At 43.7% G+C, this 22,689-nt stretch overlaps 1 protein-coding gene across 1 annotated transcript; it reads left to right on the top strand.

Annotated features, from left to right (window-relative positions):
• Positions 1 to 460: 460 nt before the first annotated feature.
• LOC108937949 (E3 ubiquitin-protein ligase MARCH6-like) lies at positions 461 to 17,330 on the top strand. Its single transcript, XM_018758195.2, has 26 exons — positions 461 to 859; positions 2,942 to 3,041; positions 5,415 to 5,488; positions 6,098 to 6,241; positions 6,845 to 6,917; positions 7,909 to 8,077; positions 8,805 to 9,003; positions 9,112 to 9,173; positions 9,303 to 9,335; positions 9,453 to 9,504; positions 9,608 to 9,666; positions 9,966 to 10,046; positions 10,388 to 10,456; positions 10,691 to 10,765; positions 10,870 to 11,004; positions 11,297 to 11,416; positions 11,513 to 11,613; positions 12,756 to 12,893; positions 13,195 to 13,384; positions 14,486 to 14,555; positions 14,636 to 14,817; positions 15,306 to 15,440; positions 15,688 to 15,777; positions 15,985 to 16,117; positions 16,380 to 16,515; positions 16,811 to 17,330. Exons 1-26 carry the CDS (start codon positions 841 to 843, stop codon positions 16,896 to 16,898), a joined length of 2,727 nt encoding a protein of 908 aa, XP_018613711.2. The 5' UTR covers positions 461 to 840; the 3' UTR covers positions 16,899 to 17,330.
• The last annotated feature ends 5,359 nt before the right edge of the window (positions 17,331 to 22,689 follow it).

The following is a 22,689-nucleotide window of genomic DNA, read 5'->3' as shown; positions in this document are numbered from 1 at the left end:
TACCGGTTCCTCATCGCGCCTAAATACGCTAATACGTTACACAAAACTCAACGTAGTCAGTCTAATGTTATTAAACTCGAGTATGCATGTTGTTATCCAAGGTTAAAATCAAATACTTGTAGTAACAGAAGAAAAATTCGTAGGCGCAGGGACCAGAGTAAAGACAAGAATCTGCGAACACTCCACGTCGATCCCGCTTTTGCGTCGCCATGCATTCTGCTCATCCACCACTAGAAGCCACTATTCGGCTCAAATATGTGCAGTGCGCAGCTCAAACTAACTTGGAGTATACAGTATATTATTATTCTATAATTTGGCTGAATAGCCAGTCGAACCGCGTTTAAGTTCTTTAGTATGGAGATAAATTAATGGCCTGTACAGCGCACAGATTTTTCTCGAGAAATGCACTTTCTGTTACCCGGGAAGAACAGTTCGGGCGCCGTGAGTGTGGGGACGTAAAGCGATTATTATTGTCGCGTTGCCCTGCGCACAATTGTCACCGACTGTCGCAAATTCCAGCGCCGCGCTACTGCCGTTTCCAGCCACTAGCATAGCTAGCAACAAGGTCCGGCCTGGCGCACACCAAGCAGGAAAAGCGACCATGTTTAATGTCGAATAGCTGTCTGAAAGCGTTTACCTGACGGTTAACGGGGATATTCGTCGAGTGAGAGGGCTAAAAATTGCGTGGGAGGTGGAACAGCGTGAACGTTGTGGCCGCTGCCTGCGGTCGGAGCGGAGATGATCATGATGATCTAGGTGTTTCTGCTCGGGTCGTGTGTACGCTGCCAGCCAGGCTCGGAAAATGGTGCGTTGCTGTGTGTGTTGACGTGAAGAGGACACATGGACACGGCCGAGGAAGGTACACTCCTAGCAATGAACCAACTGAGCGACTAAGTAACCGACTGTGGAGCGGGTTTAGCAGCCGGGCTAGCAGGGTTAGCCGAGGGAGCAGCGACCGCCCTGCCCGGCCGTGCGTCGTTACGTAAGAGGAGCCGAGCACTGAGTTCGCGCGCGCGGCTGGTTAACAGACCCGACAGGCCAGCTGACTAGTTCAGCATCGCACTGCACTAGTAGTGAGAACTTGCTGTACACACTGGCCTCTCGCTCTTTATTTAACACAAAGACAAACGTGTCCGGCTGGCCAGGCAGGCAGATGCTCACAGCGCTGTGTGGGCTTCGAACCTAGGCTATCCACTCGGCCGCAGCTCTGGTCTGGATCTACTCGTCCTTTTAAAAAGGCTTTTTATTCAGTATTTGTATTTGTTGGCTGCCTTGTTTCCCCGGCTCTTATAGTGGATACAACTGAGGAGGGGGAATGAATATGTTTTTAGTAACAATATTTTTTACTAATGCAAAGTCTTTTTGCAGCTGCTCGTGTGTGCGAGCTTACCGTGATATGTGACAAATCAAATGGACTCAGGACTGTACTCTACAGTCACGTGTCTGTGTCCAAATCTCTCCTGCTGCTGACTGTGACTGTAAAACACTCTTTCTATTTGTCTCTGAGATCTGCATCGTTTTGGAGAAAAGTATCTGCTAAATGAATGAATGAAACGTCGGATTCAAACATATCAGCTCTCTGCTGGGGATTGATCCAATTGACAGCAGCAGTGTAAACACTGAACTGCTGGTCGTCGGCTTAGTAATACTGCAGTATTATAAACCACATGGTAGTATTGTTGAGAATGATCTGTTGGTTTTGAGAGCTTGACTTTTTTTTCCCCTTAATTCTTTGTTTTTGTTCCACCAGACTTTTCAAATCAGCTTGCAATGCAGGGCAGGTTCTTGTTGCGCCAGATGTGTTCTGCCACTGCAGAAACCTTTCTAAAAGCAGTAGAAACTGTGGAAGTTTCATGAAGTGTGCCGTGTATTTACTTGCCCTTGTATCATTCAAGTGTCAGCCTTTCATGGTTCACGCTTCTGCTTTTTCAAAGATTTCCTATGGTGTTAGGCTGAACCAGCAGTTTTTGTAGTAGGCTTATTCTTATGGAGTTTGTTGAAACCCCACTGCTTTTGTATTGGCTCATTAAGTGTGACCTGCTGTAAATAAGTACATTATTGTTGCGTTAAGACCATAAACACTTTGGACAAAGACATCATCATGTAAATATCGGATAATAATAATTATATAGTACTTGAACTCTCCAGTCTCGGTTGTTACAGCAGTGATATCGTTAAAGTTGAATATGTTTATTCATATATGTTTACCATCTTATAATATGTTTATTATGCTGGTCATAGAATAGTGTTGCTTGAATAATACTGAAATTAACTATACGTGACCTTTAATAAGAGTAAGTCGGCAAACTATGCATAGAAATACAGAAATGTGACTTGGACAAGTTATTTGCAGTACCTTGCACACATATTTACCAAAATGGTCTAGATGGTAGTGAATAACATTCTGTCTTCCATGTGGTCATTTTTCCCTCAAGTTAAATATTGATTTTATGTTTAGTTACCAACATGTTCAGATGTGGTTTGTCTTGAGTTTCCTGGTGACACATGGGCTCTGAAATTGCCTAGTTAGTGTTCGGAGCAGTTTGACTCAAGGTGGATGCTGAGTGTCGGTTTGTAAACTGTAGTAAAACCATGTACACCTCACAAGCAAGGCACACTTAATGTGTTTATTTGACTAATGAGACAGCATTTCAGCAGGAGGGTGTTGTCTTGTTAACCAAATAAAGGTGTTTGTAGTGCATTCACATGTCTATTAAGTATGTGTAGTGCAGGCTCTGTCAAGTGCAGAATGGTAGCCTGTTAAAATCAGTTGTTTGGGACCTGTGTCACTGCTCCTGCATTTTTATGATGAGCAGACAACACCTTCAGACCATTTGTCAAATGTTGATGGTCTCAGGTTCTGTTGGAAGAAAGTGTATGCACTGTGGCCCTTCTCTTCTTGGTTTCAGTGGTGACTGATTCTTGTCTCTCTCCTTGACAGCTGATATATGCAGGGTGTGTAGGTCGGAAGGTACCCCCGACAAGCCCCTCTACCACCCTTGCGTCTGTACGGGCAGCATCAAGTTCATCCACCAAGAATGGTAAGTGGCATTATGGCCCTGGGCTTGATTGGGAAAGCCTGACTTTTCTCAGGACTTCTTACTCACTGGATTTGCGCAATTTACTCTTTATAGGTCCCACGCCTATCTGTTCTTCCTGATTTACAGTATCACTCCACCGCTGTTGCTAACAACTTCTAGTTGCTATGCTCTCTGCCAATAGTTTGCATAGGATAGTATGGTCTGACTTTTGACCTACTGGTTGCTGCTTCATGTTCCTAAAGAGGTGTTGTGGAACTCTTGGGCCAAGGTACTTCGCCTTGCCCCAGTAAACCAGTTAGTGTCAATGGTTAAAATTATAGGCGGATAAAAGTAGGCTAAGAAAAAATAAAGCATTTTTTTTTTCTTTAATTTTTTTACATTGAGTAACAATTCCTAAGGAGCTTGTTGCTAAGGGGGCTTGATGAGTATATGTACTACTGTAAAATCCTTATTTAACACCCCCACCCATTTTTGAAAATACCCAGTATATTTTTTTCGAGTAATCGGAAAAGAATGAAAAAAAAACTTACCGGTTCCAAGTTTTAAATCCCATTCTCTTCCGTAGTCCGTAACATGAAACAATCTACAAACACGTCAGTAACTATGTGAACACGTCGAACTTCCGTGAAAAACACTGACATTGACAACTGTTAAAGTGTATTAACACATTTACACACTGTAAACAACAAAGATAATCCCCTGGTTTATTAATGTCCAGGACTATCGTAATCCAACGCCTCCCTGACGTCTGTCACATACGAGTCGTCATATTTACTTTACTTGTACTTTGATGTACTTGTGGCATTTGCATGAACTTTTTAGGGCAAGAAATTATCGATTTCACTACCGTATGACCTCTAATAAACACCCCCCCCCCTTTGGAAAAAGCAATGCTTCCGGGGGCATTAAATAGGAATTTTACAGTATGTTACAGTTCAGAAGCTCTGAAAAACACTTTGAGGGCAGCCCAAGCGATTGGCCCATTCATAGAGCATCACTTGAATCACACTTCTCAGAACTCCTCCATTGATCCATACTGCAGTGCCCGAGGCCCACCAGTAAGCCCCGTCTCGCATGCTGTGGGCAGTGCTACTAATAAGGCTCAGCAGACAGGTCAGCTTTAGCACTCTGCTGTGTTTCCACTTAAGGAACAACTTCATTTTTTCCTCAGATAAACATCTCCCTTGTCTTGTGCTCTGACTCCGTTCTTGTTTGTAGCACTGTACGATGTCCTGTAATTTGTGGCTTTTCCCATTTTTTTGGCCTCTTCCAGCCGTGTTCAGCCTTGGTATACAGTGGGATGAGTTAAACCGTCTGTGTCAGCTCTCTTTGTTGTGCAGGTAGCTGTGAAATCATAGCCAACAGCTGTTCAGCCAGTGAATGTCTTCATATGGCTCCAGTACTGTTGACAGTCCCCTGTCACTCTGTCAAGTGGGTTGCCCATGTCTGTCCACCACTGTCATACTTTCTACGTTTTTTCAATGTGGAAGCTTCTTCCCCTAAAAAATTATAATGTGGGTTCAGTTTCTGCTACAGTCAGTGTATAAACACCCCTAACTGTCACGGTCACAGAGATGGATTTTGATTTTATTTATTTCTCCAGTGGCTGTTTTGTGAGCTCCAGCAGCTGACAGACATGTGTCCGTTGAAAAATTCCTGAATGTCTCATTTGGATTCCGTCTTAAAAATGCATGAGGAACGGAAGGGGAGACGATATGGGCTTTATAAGACAGGAGGTTTTTCCTTGCATACTGGAGCCCACACCCTACATGTGGCACCAATAAACAGAGATCAGTATCATCTGCTGACCGCTATATGAACTGACTCAACTATTTTTTTTGGACGTTAGATAAAAAGAATTTGACTGTGAAAGGGATAATTAAAAAGCCTCACATTTAATTGTAATATTTAATATTTTGGAGTTAAAGACCATAGATTTTCAGCTTACTTGGTTCTTTCATTTGGGAAACCTCTTCGCTTCAATATTTAGCTCAGTCTGAACTTGCGCTTCTGTGTTCTAAAGAAACCTTCCCCTTTGTTTTCTTAGAGGAGATCATTTCGTCAGCTTCATAGACAGCCCTCTTGTTTGCATTATTGTGTCAGCATGTTTTTTGGCATTGCTCATTTTTACATAAGGAGTTGGGACATATATGAAAATAAAAGGTCTAATATTTTATTTGAAGTAAGTTATTCCATTTAAACAATTTATTTTATTTAAATGGAAATATTAACAAGTGATTCTTACTCAGCTGTCATTCAGGATGTTTAATTATGTTTTTCCTGCCAAGAAAGTATAGAAGACTTTGCTTCACACAGATCAAAGTGAGGTTTTCTTTCTATCAACCCTTATTGTGTCCTAAATGTGTCTTACAGCTTGGTGCAGTGGTTGAAACACAGCAGGAAGGAGTACTGCGAGTTATGCAAGCACAGATTTGCTTTTACGCCAAGTAAGTAATTTGGTGTTGTTACCCTTCGGGTCAGTGGTTTATGGTACTGTGCGTATTCCACTCATTGTTGCCTTATTGACACACTCCAGTATTGTGTCAGGTGACTGATCTGAATGTATGACGTAGATGCGTTCTTTTAAAGTCTGTGCCATGTCTGCCCTCGCATGACTGTTGTTGACCAATCAGGCGCTCTAGTTGTACATTTGCATTTTCAGTAAACTTCAGGGAGAAATGGAGTCCAGTCTGGGGAAAGAAACATTTTCTAACTTTATAGCCACTGTTAAATACACACAAGATGCCAGGATGTTTTACTACTTTGTTTATTGCCTCAATGGAATCACAGCTCGGTTAATCAAGACACATGAACGTCCTGGTTTTCCCCTAACTTTTACAACACAGCACTCTAAGACATTTCCAAGAGAAGACAAGAGCGGACAGTAAACTAGAAGTCAGGATATTAAGGATTTAGTTTCTTCCACAATCCCTTTGAAGTCAGCAGAGTCAATCTGTGCTCCAGCAGCACAGTAGAGTTTGAGGTGGGAATGGCTGTAATGTCATGTTGAAAACGACGCACACAAACTATGTTCTATTTCTACCTTCCTTGTCAAGTTTACTCCCCAGACATGCCCTCGAGGCTCCCCGTTCAGGACATTTTCGCGGGACTGGTGACAAGTATTGGCACGGCCATTCGCTACTGGTTCCACTACACGCTTGTGGCCTTTGCCTGGCTGGGGGTGGTTCCGCTCACGGCATGTAAGTAGAGAAGTGGCCGACACTAGTGCCCACTAGCGCGTGTTTTCTAGCATGTATTAACGAATACTCAAGGCCTTTGGTCTGTTTCAAGCGTACAGCTTCTGATGGACTTCAAAACTTTTCCAGGTTGGTTGCTCCCCCCCCTTGGCCTGTAGCTGGCATCAGAAATTGATTTCAGCTAGCAAAGCCCACCTTCAGCACAGGATGATACAAATACCAGTCTTGTTCAAAATGAAATCAAAGCAGCTTTATTGTCATTTCAACCACATACAGCTGGTATGCTATACAGCGAAACAAAACAACGTTCCTCCAGGACCATGGTGCTACATAAAACACAAATTTCAATCCACAGTGCCATGAATGCAAGTTTTATCCTCAAAGACAAAATGATCAACACTGTCAAATATTGTGACCTGCATTCACCATATTTCTTTGCTGAGGGATGTTCAAAATACCAGCCCTTTTTTCATTTTATTCTCACATGTTGTTTGCCATTTTGTGTATTATTTTGAGGCATAAAACAGAAGAGCAACATGGTTACTTATCATTTGGAAATGGAAACTGTCCATCACTCGTCTTTAATGCACCTGTCTTCCCCCGAAGGTCGCATCTACAAGTGTCTGTTTACTGGCTCTGTGAGCTCCCTACTGACGCTGCCACTGGATATGCTGTCCACGTAAGTGTCCCTCTGCCGCTTCTGTGGCCTGACTGGCGTTCCTTTCACAAAGGGACTGCTTGTCCTTCTCTAGAGCTGACCTCAGGTGCTGCTCTTAAAGCCCCAAATATTCTGTGTGCCACCCTTGACTTCTAAAACACTTTTCAGAATAGTTGAACTTTTTATTCTCCTTCCAGGTTTTTTGTCGTTGCCCGTTTGAATTGACATTTCCAGTAATGTAGGATTCTGTGTTACAAAACGGAAGGAAAACAGAGCCTTCATGAGACACCATTTCAAAGGTGCTGATATAAAAACACATTTTCATTTTGAATCATTTTGGTCCTGTGACTGAAGCCCGAGGGTGACATAGTTGTGGAACTCATTAACTGCTTCGCTTACCTTGACTTCTTTTCACCAGCCCTCCAGGGACAATGTCGTTAAATTTTTATCTTCTCTTATGATGGACCCGCATCATACTTACCCGAGTTATTAACAGCATAAAATAGAACAAAAGCACACTAACCATGGGGTATGTCAGTGTTTCATTTTTATGGTCAAATACTTAGTTTGAAGTGCGAAAAGTAACACAGATTTAAATAACACTGTGATGTTAGTTTTTCTTCCTGTATTTTGTGACAAACATTTCAGTTTTATTGGCTTAGAGACCTGCAACAGTATTTAACATCATGAATGATACTGTTAATAAAAAGCAGAAATGTCTGCCTTTGCGCGTTGGTAAAATTACCATAATGTTTCCTTAGACTGCAACTTGTTATTAATTTAATCTTTTTAGCTTCAGGGAGAATGGCCAGTTCATCATGGAGCACTGCTTTCCTTGTGGGGAGGGCTTGCCTTTTGCTGCTGTTTTTCGTTTTAGGCTGACATAATTCACTATGTGGCTTTTTCTATAGGTAGTTCTTCCATAAAAATCTAGCAAACTATACAGCATCTATAATTTGGGCATTTGGTGATGCTAAAGTGATACAGAAGATGTTTGTGTCACTTGTTGCAGGGAGAACCTGCTGGCAGACTGCTTGCAGGGCTGCTTTGTGGTGACGTGCACCCTCTGTGCATTCATCAGCCTTGTGTGGCTGCGTGAGCAGATTGTCCATGGCGGTGCACCCCAGTGGCTGGAGCAGAACCAACAGCAGCCTGCCAATGCTGCCGGACCAGCCAACCAGGTAGAAAAGTACTGACGCAGGTGGGGGTGAGAAAGCACAGTCCAAATACGAGAAACACCTGCAACTGTTGGGCAGTGTGAAGGGCTTGGAGGCTCTACTTCACATTTCATATAGTGAGATTCAAGATAACAGTTGTCAACATGTTTACAAATGATGTAATAACCATTTTTTTGCCCATATTGTGTAGTACTGTTTTTTTTTTCCTGAAGTTGTCCAGATAGCCAAATGATCTGTTTGTGCAATCTATGGACACCTCTGCTGTTCTGACTGCATCTGTATGATGTGACGTGCTTTCAGCTGCATGGTGGTGCTCTTTCCCAGTGTGATCCCAGGGCCACATTCATCCTTTCATTTCGTGGCATGGTGGCACAGCGAGTAGTACTGCTGTCTCACAGTGTCTGGGTGGTACGAGAGGACGTGGGTTTGATCCCCGCTCAGTCTGTGTGGAGTTTGCATGTTCTCCCCGCCTCTGCATGGGTTTCCTCTGTGTGCTCCGGTGTTTTTCCACAGTCCAAGGACCTGCTGTTCACCCATAGTGTGTGAGTGACAGAGAGAGTGTGTTCCACTGATGTATGGATGAGTGACCCATTGTAAGTAGTGTATCTAGCAGTGTAAGTTACCTAGGTGAATAAGGTGTCTGGACTGATCACAGTACATAGAGTGCATTGGAAGTCGCTTTGGAGAAAAGCGTCTGCTAAATAATAAATATAAATTATTGTAATTGCAGGCCCCTGGTGCGGGGCTTAGGCCTGCCGAGAACCCTGCAGCTCCACCAGCTCCTGATGACCCCCCAGGGGACAATGCAGCAGCAGCAGCTGAGGCACATGATGTCCTGCCAGATCCTGCCCAGGACCTGGAAGCTGACATTGGGGATGAAGACGAGGGGGTGGCTGAGGACGGTGGTGACGGCAACAATGGGGCGCAAGGTACTGTTCTCCATTGGTAGACCTCCTCAGTTTGACCCTGATGCTCTCAATCTGCAAGCTTCTGCATTCAGGAAGCTGACAAGATGACATCCCTCTTTCTGCTTTCAGATGATATGAACTGGAATGCCCTGGAGTGGGACAGGGCAGCTGAGGAGCTCACCTGGGAGAGGGTAAGTCTCAGTGGCTTGTGACAAGCAATGACTAATATATTAACAACATGGACACGTCAGAACTGTGTGTAATTGCTTCTGTACTCTAGTAAACATGGTTCAAAGGGTCCTTCCCTCTTTCCGTCACAGATGCTTGGACTTGATGGCTCCTTGGTTTTCCTGGTATGTACCATCTCTTTATGGTTTCATGTTGGGTTTAGGTGATGCTCAGCAGAACCAATGCCTTAATATGTTTTGATTGTACAAATACAAGTGACTTTAAAATTTCCTCTTTTCCAGGAGCATGTCTTCTGGGTGGTTTCGTTGAATACCCTCTTTATTCTGGTGTTTGGTACGTGTAAATGTTTTTTTTACTTTTTTGTCTGCATTTTATAGACACACCTTCAAAACCATTATTCAAATGATTAACAAGTGCGCATGTTCTCCTTTTCCAGCTTTTTGTCCCTATCACATTGGACACTTCTCCGTTGTGGGACTTGGGTTTGAAAACTATGTAAGTACTGACAGATGGACAACTGCCATCTTTTATGTTTTTCTTTTCTCAGCAATTTCCATTTTTATTAACCCTGAAATAGTACTTTTATAGCAGTGTATTGGGGAATGTAGGATCTTGGCTTGGCTTTAGCTTGGAAGCAAAGCGATGATTTGCTGCTCCTTGGCCTTGGGGCATTAGACATACTAAAACTAAGGAAGAATGAGAGCCAGATGTTTGACTCTCTCTTCCTTGCAGCCAAGCAGGAGTGATGAGTTCTTCAAAACTATTGGGTCTGTGGATCCCTTTTTCTCTTTTAGGTTAAAGCTTCTCATTTTGATGGCCTGATTACCACCATCGTGGGCTACGTGCTGCTGGCTGTGACCCTCATAGTGTGCCACGTATCCTTTATTGTCTCTTTCACATCACAGTGTGCCCAGGTTTGTACTTCATACCAGTTGATTCAGTAGTGCAGAACTCCTATGCACCCCGGATTTACCAGAAAATGAATAATGGGAGCAGTGAGAATGGTGTGGCAGAGTGTGCGGGTAAGATCAGGCAAACTTCCTTTTACCCAGCAGTGAAGTCACTGTATGATGATGTCTGAGACTGTGGTGACTTAGCTTTTCCCTCCTTTCTGAGCTCCCCACTGCAGTAAATTGGAGGTGTTTGAGTATGTAATAGCCTGAAAACTACTGTGTTATTATGAACAACTTTATTTTTTCTTAACGAAAGGTCCCAGGGCCTTGCGGCACTGGTCAGGTTTCAGCGATCCCGCCGTCTGTTAGGGGTCTGCTACATCGTCGTAAAGGTAATGACCCAGTCACTCACAGTTCACTTATTCCAACTAACTTTTAAAGGCCACTGGTACGAGCCTTTTACTTGATGCTTAGTGAAAACCACTTTTTACGCCCCACTGTGCCACTTAAGGCATTTGGATTAAAAGGAAGACACACCTCTTTTGAATATTTCTTGTGCGACGTCTGGTATGTGATGTGACAGTAGTTTGTAGGAATGACCAAAAAGTAATATTTTTAATTTTCAGGTTTCTCTGTTGGTGGTTGTGGAAATTGGTGTGTTTCCTCTCATCTGTGGCTGGTGGCTTGATATTTGCTCTCTGGTAAGAGCAGAAGGTTTTGAACTACAAAGAATCAAAGTGCGTGCCCTTTAAAGTCACCAGTTCTAGAAGAACACTCTAGACGAGGTATGTCAACTGTTTCGTAGGAAATGTTTGATGCGACGCTGAAGGACAGAGAGCAAAGCTTCAAGTCAGCCCCTGGTACGACCATGTTTCTTCACTGGCTTGTGGGAATGGTCTACGTCTTCTACTTTGCCTCCTTCATCCTCTTACTGCGAGAGGTAGGACTGGCATCACAGCAGTCTTCTCTGCTCTGTTATTGTCGGTGTGTGTTACTGTTCACAGCACAACATTCAGCCCCCTTAAATTTATTCAGGTTTTATCTGACTTTTTGATACCAAACATCTCTATTTAAGTTGTTGTGAGGCACATTTGACATAGAGATAATTTTAAAGGAAAAAGAATTATTGACACGGGGTATGTAAGTATGTCACCACATTTAGTTTGCTCTGAAGAACTCCTGGGAGAATGAACACGCGAGCACTGGCTGACAGATGGTTAACAATGTTGCAGGTTTTGAGGCCTGGCGTGCTGTGGTTTCTGCGAAACCTGAACGATCCCGATTTTAACCCAGTCCAAGAAATGATCCACCTGCCAATATACAGACACCTCAGAAGATTCATTTTGTCTGTGGTATGCAAGAACCCCATGTGATGTGCTACACACTACTGGTGTGCATCTGTGCGTCTACTCTGGAACTGACTTTTGATCCTCATCCTCTCCCTCCAGGTTGTGTTTGGATCCATTGTGCTGTTAATGCTGTGGCTTCCCATTAGGATAATTAAGCAGGTTTTCCCCAGCTTTCTGCCTTACAACGTGATGCTTTACAGGTAACTTTTGGTCTGAATGATGTTATCTGGACTCACACACACACACACATTTTCAGAACCGCTTGTCCCATATGGGGTCACGGGGAACCGGAGCCTACCCGGCAACACAGGGCGTAAGGCTGGAGGGGGAGGGGACACACCCAGGACGGGACGCCAGTCCGTCGCAAGGCACCCCAAGCGGGACTTGAACCCCAGACCCACTGGAGAGCAGGACTGTGGTCCAACCCGTTATCTGGACTCTTTGTTGTGTTTTCTCTTGGTTAGCAACCAGCATCTTGGACTAGGCTCCCAGGTACTTGAAATGATGGCAGAGATAGTCCATGTTAATCACTCGGTTTCCCAGTGCCATGGACTATTTTTTTTGTCTTTGATCTAAATGAAGGGACAGCTGGTAGTGTAGTGGTTAGAGTTGCTACCCTTGGATCAAAAAAGATTGCAGGTTCAAACCCCACCTTCGGCTCCAGTAAAATTAACCAACTCTATAAACTGGTAAATAATTGTAAGGTTGTAACTGTAATAATTGTAACCTTAAAATTGTAAGTCGCTTTGAAGAAAGTGTCAGCTAAGTGAATAAATGTAAGTGAAACTTTATTTTTATAAATTCAAAGGCACTAAGAAAAAAAGTGTGTGGTACTCAGAAATTTTAATGATCTTTTGTCTCTTTGTAATGTCCTGTAGTGACATTACATCGCTGTTCACTCCGTGTGTTTGCAGTGAGGGTGAATTTGCTATGCTCCAGATTTCACTTTATTACTTACCTGTGTTTTGTAACGAGTTGGGGGTAATAGGTTTAATCGCACTGTAATAAGGTCGGAGAGATCACGTTGCTCTGCCTGTCTCTGTTTACACCCGATGGTCTGTGAAAATGGCTTGTTTTTGGGAGATATCAAGAGTACACTGAAGGAAATAGCCATGTTCTGAAATAAAGCGATGCAGTTGCCAGGAATCCCTTGAATACATCTAAAGTAATATCCTTTTATAAACTTGTGGCATTTTTCTGTCCTTCCCATTCCCAGTTTAATGGATACAGATGGAAGATGAGGTCTACTGGGAGCCGCCACACTGGCATTTAAATGTCAGAGCTAGTGTTTGTGTCCATGTGGCTGACGGCTCTGTGCTGACTTCTTCCTCTTCATCCACAGCGATGCCCCTGTCAGCGAGCTCTCCCTGGAGCTGCTGCTCCTGCAGGTGGTGCTTCCGGCACTGTTGGAGCAGGGCCACACCCGTCAGTGGCTGAAAGGCCTCGTACGCGCCTGGACTGTTTCTGCAGGATACCTGCTGTGAGAGCTCCCATTCGGCTGAGACTTTCGCCATTGCTGCTCTGCTAGGGACCATTAGCATTCACATATTGTCTGTTGTTTTGTTGTCTGGCCACAACGAGAATCAGTCTTAAAATCAAAACTTTTTTGTGTAACAGTCTCTGCAGAAGTCTTTGAGATGGCCTGTTGAGTGGCCAGTGTGCCACAGTGACAGTTTCTCGTAATCTGCAGATTTCATGCTTTTGATTAATTAACCTGTTCATCTTTTGCAATTCTAATTCTGCTTTTTAGGGTAGCTCACCTTGCTCATGTTCCTCCACAGGGACCTCCACTCCTACCTTCTGGGGGATCAGGAGGAGAATGAGAACAATGGCAACCAGCAAGCCCGCAACAACAATAATGCAGCTCCCGTAGTGGGCGAGGGGCTTCATGCTGCACATCAGGCCATCCTGCAGCAGGGAGGGCCTGTGGGCTTCCAGCCATACCACCGGCCCCTGAAGTTTCCTTTCAGAGTGAGCACAGTGCAGCCCTTGTCCCTTTAGCTCACATGCGCTTCAGTTTGCAGCACCAGCAACACTTCCGAGTCTGCGCTGTGTTTTCATGGTGACCTGGAAGCCCCATTATTCAGAAGTTGGAAATTTTGGTGGTGGTGGTGGTGGTGGTGCTAGGGAGAGACAGTAACTAGGTTTACCCAGACACATCTTCCAGAAATTGATGCAGAACAGCAATATAACTGAAAACATATACAAACATTAAAAAACCAAACCATGATTCATGGTTGTGGAATAAAAATATACAGGTATGTTAAGGGTTGTGTGTAAAGTTGTGAGTGATATTAGTAAAATTCACTTCCCACAGCTGTCCACTAAAGGTGGGTCTGTCACTCTGTCAGGCGTTGGCAGCAATGAGGGACTGTGGAAGAAAAAATTACTAATTTGGCAAAACACTTTATTCATCTAGTCTGCACAATATTGCCCCAGTAGAAAGTCACAGATCTCTGCTAAGGGTGATCACTGCATGCTTAAAGCTCATTCACCAAACTTAAGACAGATAATAGGTATTCCAATAAGGGTTTTTAAAAAATAATAATAAAAAAAGAGCATGGCTTACCTCTACTTGAACAACTCATAAAATTAACACTCACTATCAAGCAGGGTTGTCAGCGCTGGGGTGTCCAGGCACTGACATCAAAGTAAGGATCAATAAGGATGCTGCGAGAACAACTAAGGAAACACATACTTTACCATACAGGAATTTTTCACAGGACATTTTCCTTCGAACACACTATGCTTTCCTTCATGGTGCTTTTGCTTCTCTACATGAGAAAGACATTTGCTATGTATAAAAATTGAAAGCATAAAAGTTGCGGGTGAGCCTCATTTCCGCTATTGCTGTAGCATCCCTGATTGCGGTACTTAACCTGAATTGCTTCAGAAGAATAGTTGACTGTCGGTGGAACTCTGTGAAGAAACTTGGTGATGATGAAGATAATAAAATGTATCCTCTGTACTGGTCTTGCAGACACCAAGTTTTTGTTGTTCAATGAAACCTTAATTTTTTTCCACAATGTGGCACCATGCGTTGATTCAGTTGCATCAAACTTTCTCTGGCAGATCATGCTGCTCATCATGCTGATGTGTGTGACACTGCTGCTGGCCAGCCTGCTTTGCCTCACGCTACCCGGTGAGTCAGTCTGACCGCCTGCCCACTTGTTCTGGAGCATCACAATGATGTCTCTCTCTGGTCCCACCCTTCCTTTGCAGTGTTTGCAGGCCGCTGTCTGATGTCATTCTGGACGGGCGGCGCCAAAGTGCACGAGCTGTACACTGCGGCATGCGGCCTTTATGTTTGCTGGCTCACCATCCGCGCAGTCACTGTCATGCTTGCCTGGATGCCTCAAGGCCGCCGAGTCATTCTGCTCAAGGTGCAAGAGTGGATGCTCATGGTAATTCCCTCCGCCTTACCAGTCCCTGCTGTGCTATACTCTAGAGCATCCTCTTGAGTAGGGGGGTAATGCAAAGGCCTCAGCCTTCATCCAGGTGTCAATTTATCCCACATCTTGCCACACCAATGCACTCGTGCTTGTCAGTATGTGAGGGATGGTCAGTGCTCATGTCCCCATTTGTTACTGCACGTGGAGAAAAACTGTTCGGGTTAAATGTGGGTCGGACATTTGTGATGGAAGCGCATTAATTTTTCAGTTTGCTTTGATGCCGTTAGCAGATCTGTCTGTGGCCCTCAGCTGCTCTGTATATATTAATTAGGACACTGTGTGTGTTCTTAGGGTACGCTGTTAGTCTGCTGGAAGGAAGAGAAAATCTGTTATCCTGTACTCACTGACAGTAGACATAATGTTACTGTACCTAATCCTGTCTTGGTACTGAGTGATTTTTTTCTGCCTTCAGCATTTGTCTGCATACTGACTGTCTTTAGATCATAAAGACCCTCATAGTCGCTGTCCTGTTGGCTGGGGTCATCCCCCTGCTGCTGGGACTGCTGTTTGAGCTGGTCATTGTGGCCCCACTCCGTGTCCCCCTGGACCAGACCCCGCTCTTCTACCCCTGGCAGGTGTGTGTTCCTGTCAACCTGCTGCTGTCAGTGAGTCCACCTCTGAAAAACATACGAGTCCACGAAGTCAGACTCCGTAAAAAGCATTTAGATGATGTAAAAATAATCTGATATCTGTTAATATTATATGTTAATTTTCTAATTTCTCAATCACATGAAAAAAGCAAATTTGAGGTTTAAATGTGCAGGGCAGCATTAAGTAAAAAGTAGTAGTAAAGATCTTTTCCCCTTTGTCTCCATGCTGTAGGATTGGGCCCTTGGAGTGCTTCATGCCAAAATCATAGCTGCTATCACACTCATGGGTCCGCAGTGGTGGCTGAAGACTGTAATTGAGCAGGTGTGTCACAGATAACTTAATTTTCATCTTCTGTTTGAGTCACCGTGTTGCCTTTATTGATTTCCTTATCCTATTAGTCATGTATTAGTCAAATTTTTTTTTATATCTAGGTGCCGCACAATTCACTTTGACTGTTTCTTTGTCGAGGGCTACATTTGTCATTTTGGGGACTGCTTTAGATGCTAACCGGATGCGTTTCTGCATTAGGTGTATGCCAATGGGATCCGCAACATCGATCTGCATTTCATCATCCGCAAGTTGGCTGCTCCTGTCATCGCAGTGCTGCTGCTGTCCCTCTGTGTCCCTTATGTCATTACTGCTGGCATTGTCCCTATCATAGGTACGTCTTTGAGGAATGTCCTCTTCCAGCTTGGCTGACCGCTCCTTTCCAGAACCAACAGTGTGCTCAGGTCAACATTCAATTAATATTGTGTCCGCCTCTCAGTCCGCCAACAGAACGGGCATGTAATTGTTTATCTGAAGATGAAGGCCACCATCTTATTTCTTCCCTTCTGTTTTAATAAGTGTCTGTAGATTTTACCAAATATTGCTGTAGTGCTCGATTGCTCACATAATGTGACATTGGAGCTTTTACTTCACAGGGGTCACTGTAGAAATGCAGAACCTGGTACAGCGGCGCATCTACCCATTCCTCCTGATGGTGGTGATGCTTATGGGAATCCTGTCCTTCCAGATCCGCCAATTCAAGCGCCTTTATGAGCACATCAAGAACGACAAGTGAGTCCCTTCTCTGAATGAGAGTAGAAGACAACATTCATTTGTACCACAAATTGCCACGTAGCTGAATGAGCTCCGTTCCGCGCACTCTCGTTGTGGATATTTCCTTAGCAATGGAAATTTTAAGTGCAACTCAGTGATTGTAGGCATTTAACACTGACAGCTTTAGAGGCAAAAGGTGCTTCCATGCATTTAGATATTATTCAGACAGTTTTGTCTGAGTTTCACAACACTCTTAAGGTCTTTCGACAAGGACTTTTGAAGTTTTTACTGTGTCCTCCTGTTACCCTGTTAGGTACCTTGTTGGACAGAGGTTGGTGAACTATGAACGCAAGACTGGCAAGACGAGCCACCCGCCACCTTCGAGCTCTCCTCAGGAGTAGATTGCCTGGCGGACAGCCCCCACCCCCTTGTTTATTTCACCTCTGACCTTCCAAACCCTCATTTCCCATGACACGCCCCCTTGTTCTCTCAGAACTGTACATGTGTAAATAGACGGGAACAGAACAACACTGAGCCTTGAATTGAAAGAATGTGTGTTGTACATCTTAAAAATATGTATATTAATTTATTAAATCTAGTTGTCACTTTATATTGTGGATTCATATTGTTGGGTCTGGAAGATGGGACTGCTATACAGGATTCTCCTGGTCGTTGATAGAGGTATAATGCCCTGCTTTCAGCAGATGATGTCCTCAGATGTATTTCCACCAGTTGTTTGTTCGTGTTTGGACACAACCAGGGAGTAAGGCAGTTGTTGGAAATTCCTGGGCTATGAATCTGCCTGCACTCCATGGTGCTGACCTTTACCTTTAACCCCATTTATATGCAATTAAAGCCTATTTCTTGTTTCTTATTGTTAAAGTTGATTTGACATGTATATTGCAACAGTAGTTTTTCAAATTTAGTTGCTCTGTTTTACAGTTTGAAGTATCAGTTTTTGGTGCTGAGAAGAATGTAAAGATATCTTAATTTTTAATTCTATAGTTTCACACATTTTAATAGTACAGTGAGGTGATTCGAAACTACATAGGGCATTTTGAGTTTTTCCTTGCCAAATAATGGGGGGAGGCAAAACCAATAAGGCAGAATAGCTTCAAAGTTGTAGCTGACATTAATTACAAGTGTGATTTTTTTTTTTTTTTCTTTCTTTCTCTAGATATGTAATGCAGCAATATTTTTTGTAACCGAGATGGTAATTGTTATGTTTTCAGGATCTATGACATTATCAGAACTGACATCGGTTTTTCATTTATTTCAGTTTTTGTGAATTTCTGCCTGTCCTTAAATACGTAATATGAGGTCAGTGTTGCGATCGCAGCTCCGTGCTACCGAGGGTCTGTAGGTGGCCTCAGTGTACATAAAAAGGACATTTGCCTTTGGCATTGTGTTAATTCCTTTTGGAGCTGGGTGAACTTAATTAATTCCATAAAGCCCATAAAGCATGTGGTTCTTCAAGAATGCTCTTAAGCCTGTGCTTATCTGCTTTCCAGTGTAGCCCTAGCAATGCTGAATAGTAACATGAATGCTGCTCTTGTCCAAATGTGACCTACACAAGAACAGTCGCCCATTATCTGGCAGCGGTGACTCTGATGTTCGAAAGATGCAATTTGAGACCGTTCTTGTATGCAGGAAAGGATTCAGCAGTTCTGAGGCACGGGGGCAGCCCATTCCACTACACTGGAGCCAAAATGGAGAACTAACAGGCTTTGATTTTTGGACCTGCATGGAGGACCCAGTAATCTGGCTGGGGTGTATCGAGTGATGAGGTCTTGTAGGTATAGGAGGGTACAGTAGATTGGTAACGGGCTGTAAGATCACTAAACAGAGTCTTAAACTTGCAGGAAGCCAATAGAGAGAGATGAAGAGGGAGATACACCGAGTGGCAGGCCAAACACAACATCCCCTCCATCTGAATCAGTTGTGGTCAAAAACGTTTAAGAATTTACTGTTGATAATAAATCATAAGTGTAATTTTTCTGTGCAATCTGGAATATTGCATTTTGTGCCATCCTTGTCTATGATAAATGAGAGATGGTGTAATGTATGTGCAGGGGGTACATTTATCTTTGTGTTGGTAAAAGAGCAGCTAATAATCGAAGAAGATATACACTGTAGGACATGTCTTCCTGTGAGTTCTTGGTGTTGCTGTGTGTGGCATGTAGTGGTGAGGGTGTGACAGTCTGGGCTGCAGCTTGAAGAGGTGAGACCACCTTCTGTGGGTCAGGAAGTAGCAGTTTGCCAAGATGGAACTCAGCCAATTTTCCCAGTGGCCATTGAGCCTCTTGGAAGGATCCTGTTGATGAAGTTAATATGAGACCTCACCAGATGATTTCCTCCAAAGAATGTTCTCTTCCCTTTCACTCTCGGTGAGGGTCGAAGGCCTCTTCCTCTGATTGCTGCCATACTGTGAGCCTGCGTGCTCTGGTAGGTCGACATCTCCAGGGAAACCAGAACTTGAAAACGTGTTCCAAAGTTCACACAGGGTCACCCTGACAACAAGGTCATCCAGTGTGGATGTGTAAGTGTGCTCATGGCTGAATGCTACATTTCTTTTGTTAATGTTCTAGTGATGTATTAACTCCATGCCATTACTGATCAGCAGCCAGGAAATGTAAAACATAAATAGTAAGGTTAACTAGGCCTGAGCTCTGTTTTTAAACTGAAGAAATGATTGTACACTTCATCTGCTCATGACTAGACCTCAGGTGACTGAATAAAGGAATGCCCAGATAAGACCAGTGCATCTCACACACACACACACACACACACACACTTGAAGCCACTTGTTCCGAGCAGGGTCGCGGGGAGCTGGAGCCTAACCTGGCAACACGGGGTGCAAGGCTGGAGGGGGAGGGGACACACCCAGAATGGGATGCCAGTGCACTGCAGGGCGCCCCAAGTAGGACTCAAACCCTAGACCCACCAGAGATCAAGACCCAGCCAAACCCGCTGTGCCACTGCAGCCCCCTCCAGTGCCTCACAATATTTTTTAAAACATTTTCCAGAATATAAAAAATGAAGAAAAGGCCAAAAGGAATGTGGGAAAAAAAATCACTTGATATTCAAAACACTTCACCCTGAAATGGAATGATCTCCCCCTGCACCTGTCACTTTGGTGAGCAAACACAGCCCCTTGTTCAACTTTATAAAGAACACAGTAAATCAGGAGTGGCACAGCCGTTGCAGTGACCTGCACAGCGGAGCTGTTTTTAAGTGAGCCCCAAACCTCCAGGACCAGCTAGTACATGCAGACAATTGATCTATAAACTATAAGAATCTATCAAGGTGACCAGGTAGGAAAAGATGTCAGGGAAGTGTCCAGGATAGACGACTGTATCGGAGAGGCGATCCAAGTGTGTCCACTGTCATTACAGCTAAGAATATCAGCGTACACCATAATCTTAGTGCAACAGTGTGTGAAATGTTGATAGGTGTAGTTTCTGTTCAGTGCTTGCTGGAACCTTGTACACATTCATATACGTTTTTGTTATGGCTAATCGAACAGGTATAGAAGATACCTTAAGTTTTAGATTCTGGAAAGTCATGTAATGAGTGGGGTGACATGATGACACAGCACGTAGCACAGGTGTCACATAGGACCTGGACTGTGTATTGGGAGTCAACTCCATATTTGCTCAGTCTGTGTGAAGTTCGTACGTTTCCTCCAACAGTCCAGATGCAGCCTGTGGACCCGGGTTGCTCGGTTTGCGCATGCATACCCGCCATTGCAAAGGGGGTCCATCAGGCATAGCTCAGGATAGCCTGGATCCTCAAAGTTCGTTAGTCTTTCGGAACTCGATGCGTAAGTTGTTGAGGTCTTCCGTAACATTTTAACCTTGTGTGTTGTGAGGGAGTTGTTGATTGTTCTATAAGCTGCATTGTATCTGGAGACTTGCTGGATGAATCGGGTAATTGAAGAGTATGCGGTATGTTCTCCTTTTCTGTCGTTTATCTTTGGAGCCTGCGGTTTGTGTTGAGGGTAGGTCGCTATAGGTTTCTATAGCTGGTTGCAGTGCAGTTCTGTTCTGTAAGGCTTCGCCGCTTTTATAGCCAATAGAAAGACAAGCATTGCTGGGATCTAAATGGTTATTGGCTCTTCAAAGTGAGGCTGTCGGTGCCCTTTTACTAAGTTTAATGTTTTATATGCATGCTAATAACTAGATAACTAATCTCCCGGCTCTCTTGCTTTGCTGGGCTGCTCTAGTTTTCCATTCACCCTTAGTGTGTTGTCTTACATGTGTACTTGGTTGAGGAGCAGTCTAGTCGAGGTCCACCCCTCACACTCTTGAGCTGGTGCGTGAAGGCGGTGGAAGGAGCCGTATGGCCTGACTCATGATTTTTGTGGGTCGATCACTGGTGTTTGTGATATTGCTCCTCTGTTTACCTTGTGGGTGACCTCTGTGATGCCCTGAAAGTTATTGGAATGGACTTTGAATGTACGCACTGTGTGTGTGTGTATGGATGTATGTTTGGGAGAGAAACATCTCCTAAAGTAATAAATCTGTGCGTGTGGGCTCTAACTTTTTAGTAGTCTAACTATTGTGGTAAGGGAACAGGGAGTCTAGACTTGCTTTAACCAATTGGGAGATGATGATATGTGAAATGTTCTAGAAGTTTTTACTGGTCCTTTCACTCCCTATTGGGTTTTAATTCTAATCTATTTTGTAGTGCTCTGTCAATACTACACGGATGTGCCTTTCAGGTGGAATGGGAACTCTGCCCTGTGTGTATGTGTGCCCTAGTGTTCCATTCTGATTGTACCTTGACTAAACTAGGGCCTTATGTTTTTAGGTTTGGCTCTGAACTACCAGTACCTTGCCTTAGGACGAGTATGGATAGCGAATGAGTATTACAGGTCCATCTCCTTTTATCTGTCGAACTGTAGAATGGGCAACCTCTAATCAGCTACCTGAATTCCTCACCCAAAATGATCATCTCAGCTGGGATGAGGCTGAATTCAAAGCTGGACATTTCATCAAGACAGATGACACTAATCCACGATGATATCCCACCTCAGTTACTGCAATGCTCTCCTGTCTGTCCTTGTAGCCTCTGCCCTCAAACATCTCCAGCTGATACAGAACGCTGCTCCGTGAGTTGTTTGACCTGCCGAAGTGTTCTCAACTATCACCCCTTGTCTTTCAGCATTGGCTTCCTATACCTGCCCCGATCTAAGTCAAGAATCAAGACCCTGGTCACGGCCTATGAAACCATTAATAGACCTGCTCCCCAATCTACAAAAGCTATCACTTGCTAAACCCCAGCCAGACAACTCCACGAGCTCCGTGAAGATGGCCCCCCTACAAACAGCACATATGAAAAAAACTTCATGATTCATTAGTGCTACACTTGTGCTGTGAAAATTAGAATTTGCGCCATTGTTGTTTTTGAGATATTAACATTTATTTTTTTCAGGATGTGACATCACCAGCCCTTCTACAATGCCGGAGACACTAACTCGGACAAATTGTTTGTGCTTCATTTGTGCTGTTTAAACCACGGTTCTATCTCCTTTGGTTCTGGAGATATTAAAGGTTGTATATGTGTCACGTGCCATCACCCCAGCCCCCGTACAACGCCGCAGAAACTCGAATTTGGTCTTATTCGTTCGTGCTGTTCAAACCACGGTTCCATCTCTTACTTTTTAAATATGGAGTGACATCACATTTAATATATCCCTCTAACATTTCAGGTATTAGTGACTATAAGACATGTCATTTCTGGCGATATTCCTAATACGGACTTCCATTCTGTGGCACTACTGCCTTTTACCTGTCCCACTTCACTCACCAGTCCATGTTGAGGTTGAACACGATCACAGAACTGGTGTGGGTCAATGAACAGTATTGATTCACCCAGATCAATATATAGAGTGAAAAAACCAACACTGTACAGTTTACGTCAAGATTTTGATGAACAATAAAATTCAAAACGTACGAATTCACTGCAGTGTTTGAATCCTGTGTACACAACACATGTATTTTTTTGTAAAACAATGCCAACTTAACAGAAAACAAAAATTTACTGGAAAATTGCTGAAAACAAGTATTATACACTGCCTGGCCAAAAAAAAAAAAAACGTCACCACCTGGATTTAACTAAGCAAATAGGTAAGAGCCTTCCATTGGATAATTACTGCAGTGATTAATATGTTTCAGCTGGCAACCCTAA

Source organism: Scleropages formosus, chromosome 1, assembly GCF_900964775.1.
Source record: "Scleropages formosus chromosome 1, fSclFor1.1, whole genome shotgun sequence".
Classification (NCBI taxonomy): domain Eukaryota; kingdom Metazoa; phylum Chordata; class Actinopteri; order Osteoglossiformes; family Osteoglossidae; genus Scleropages; species Scleropages formosus.
The sequence above is the reverse complement of the archived record's forward strand: the minus strand, read 5'-3'. Positions and strand labels throughout refer to the sequence as shown.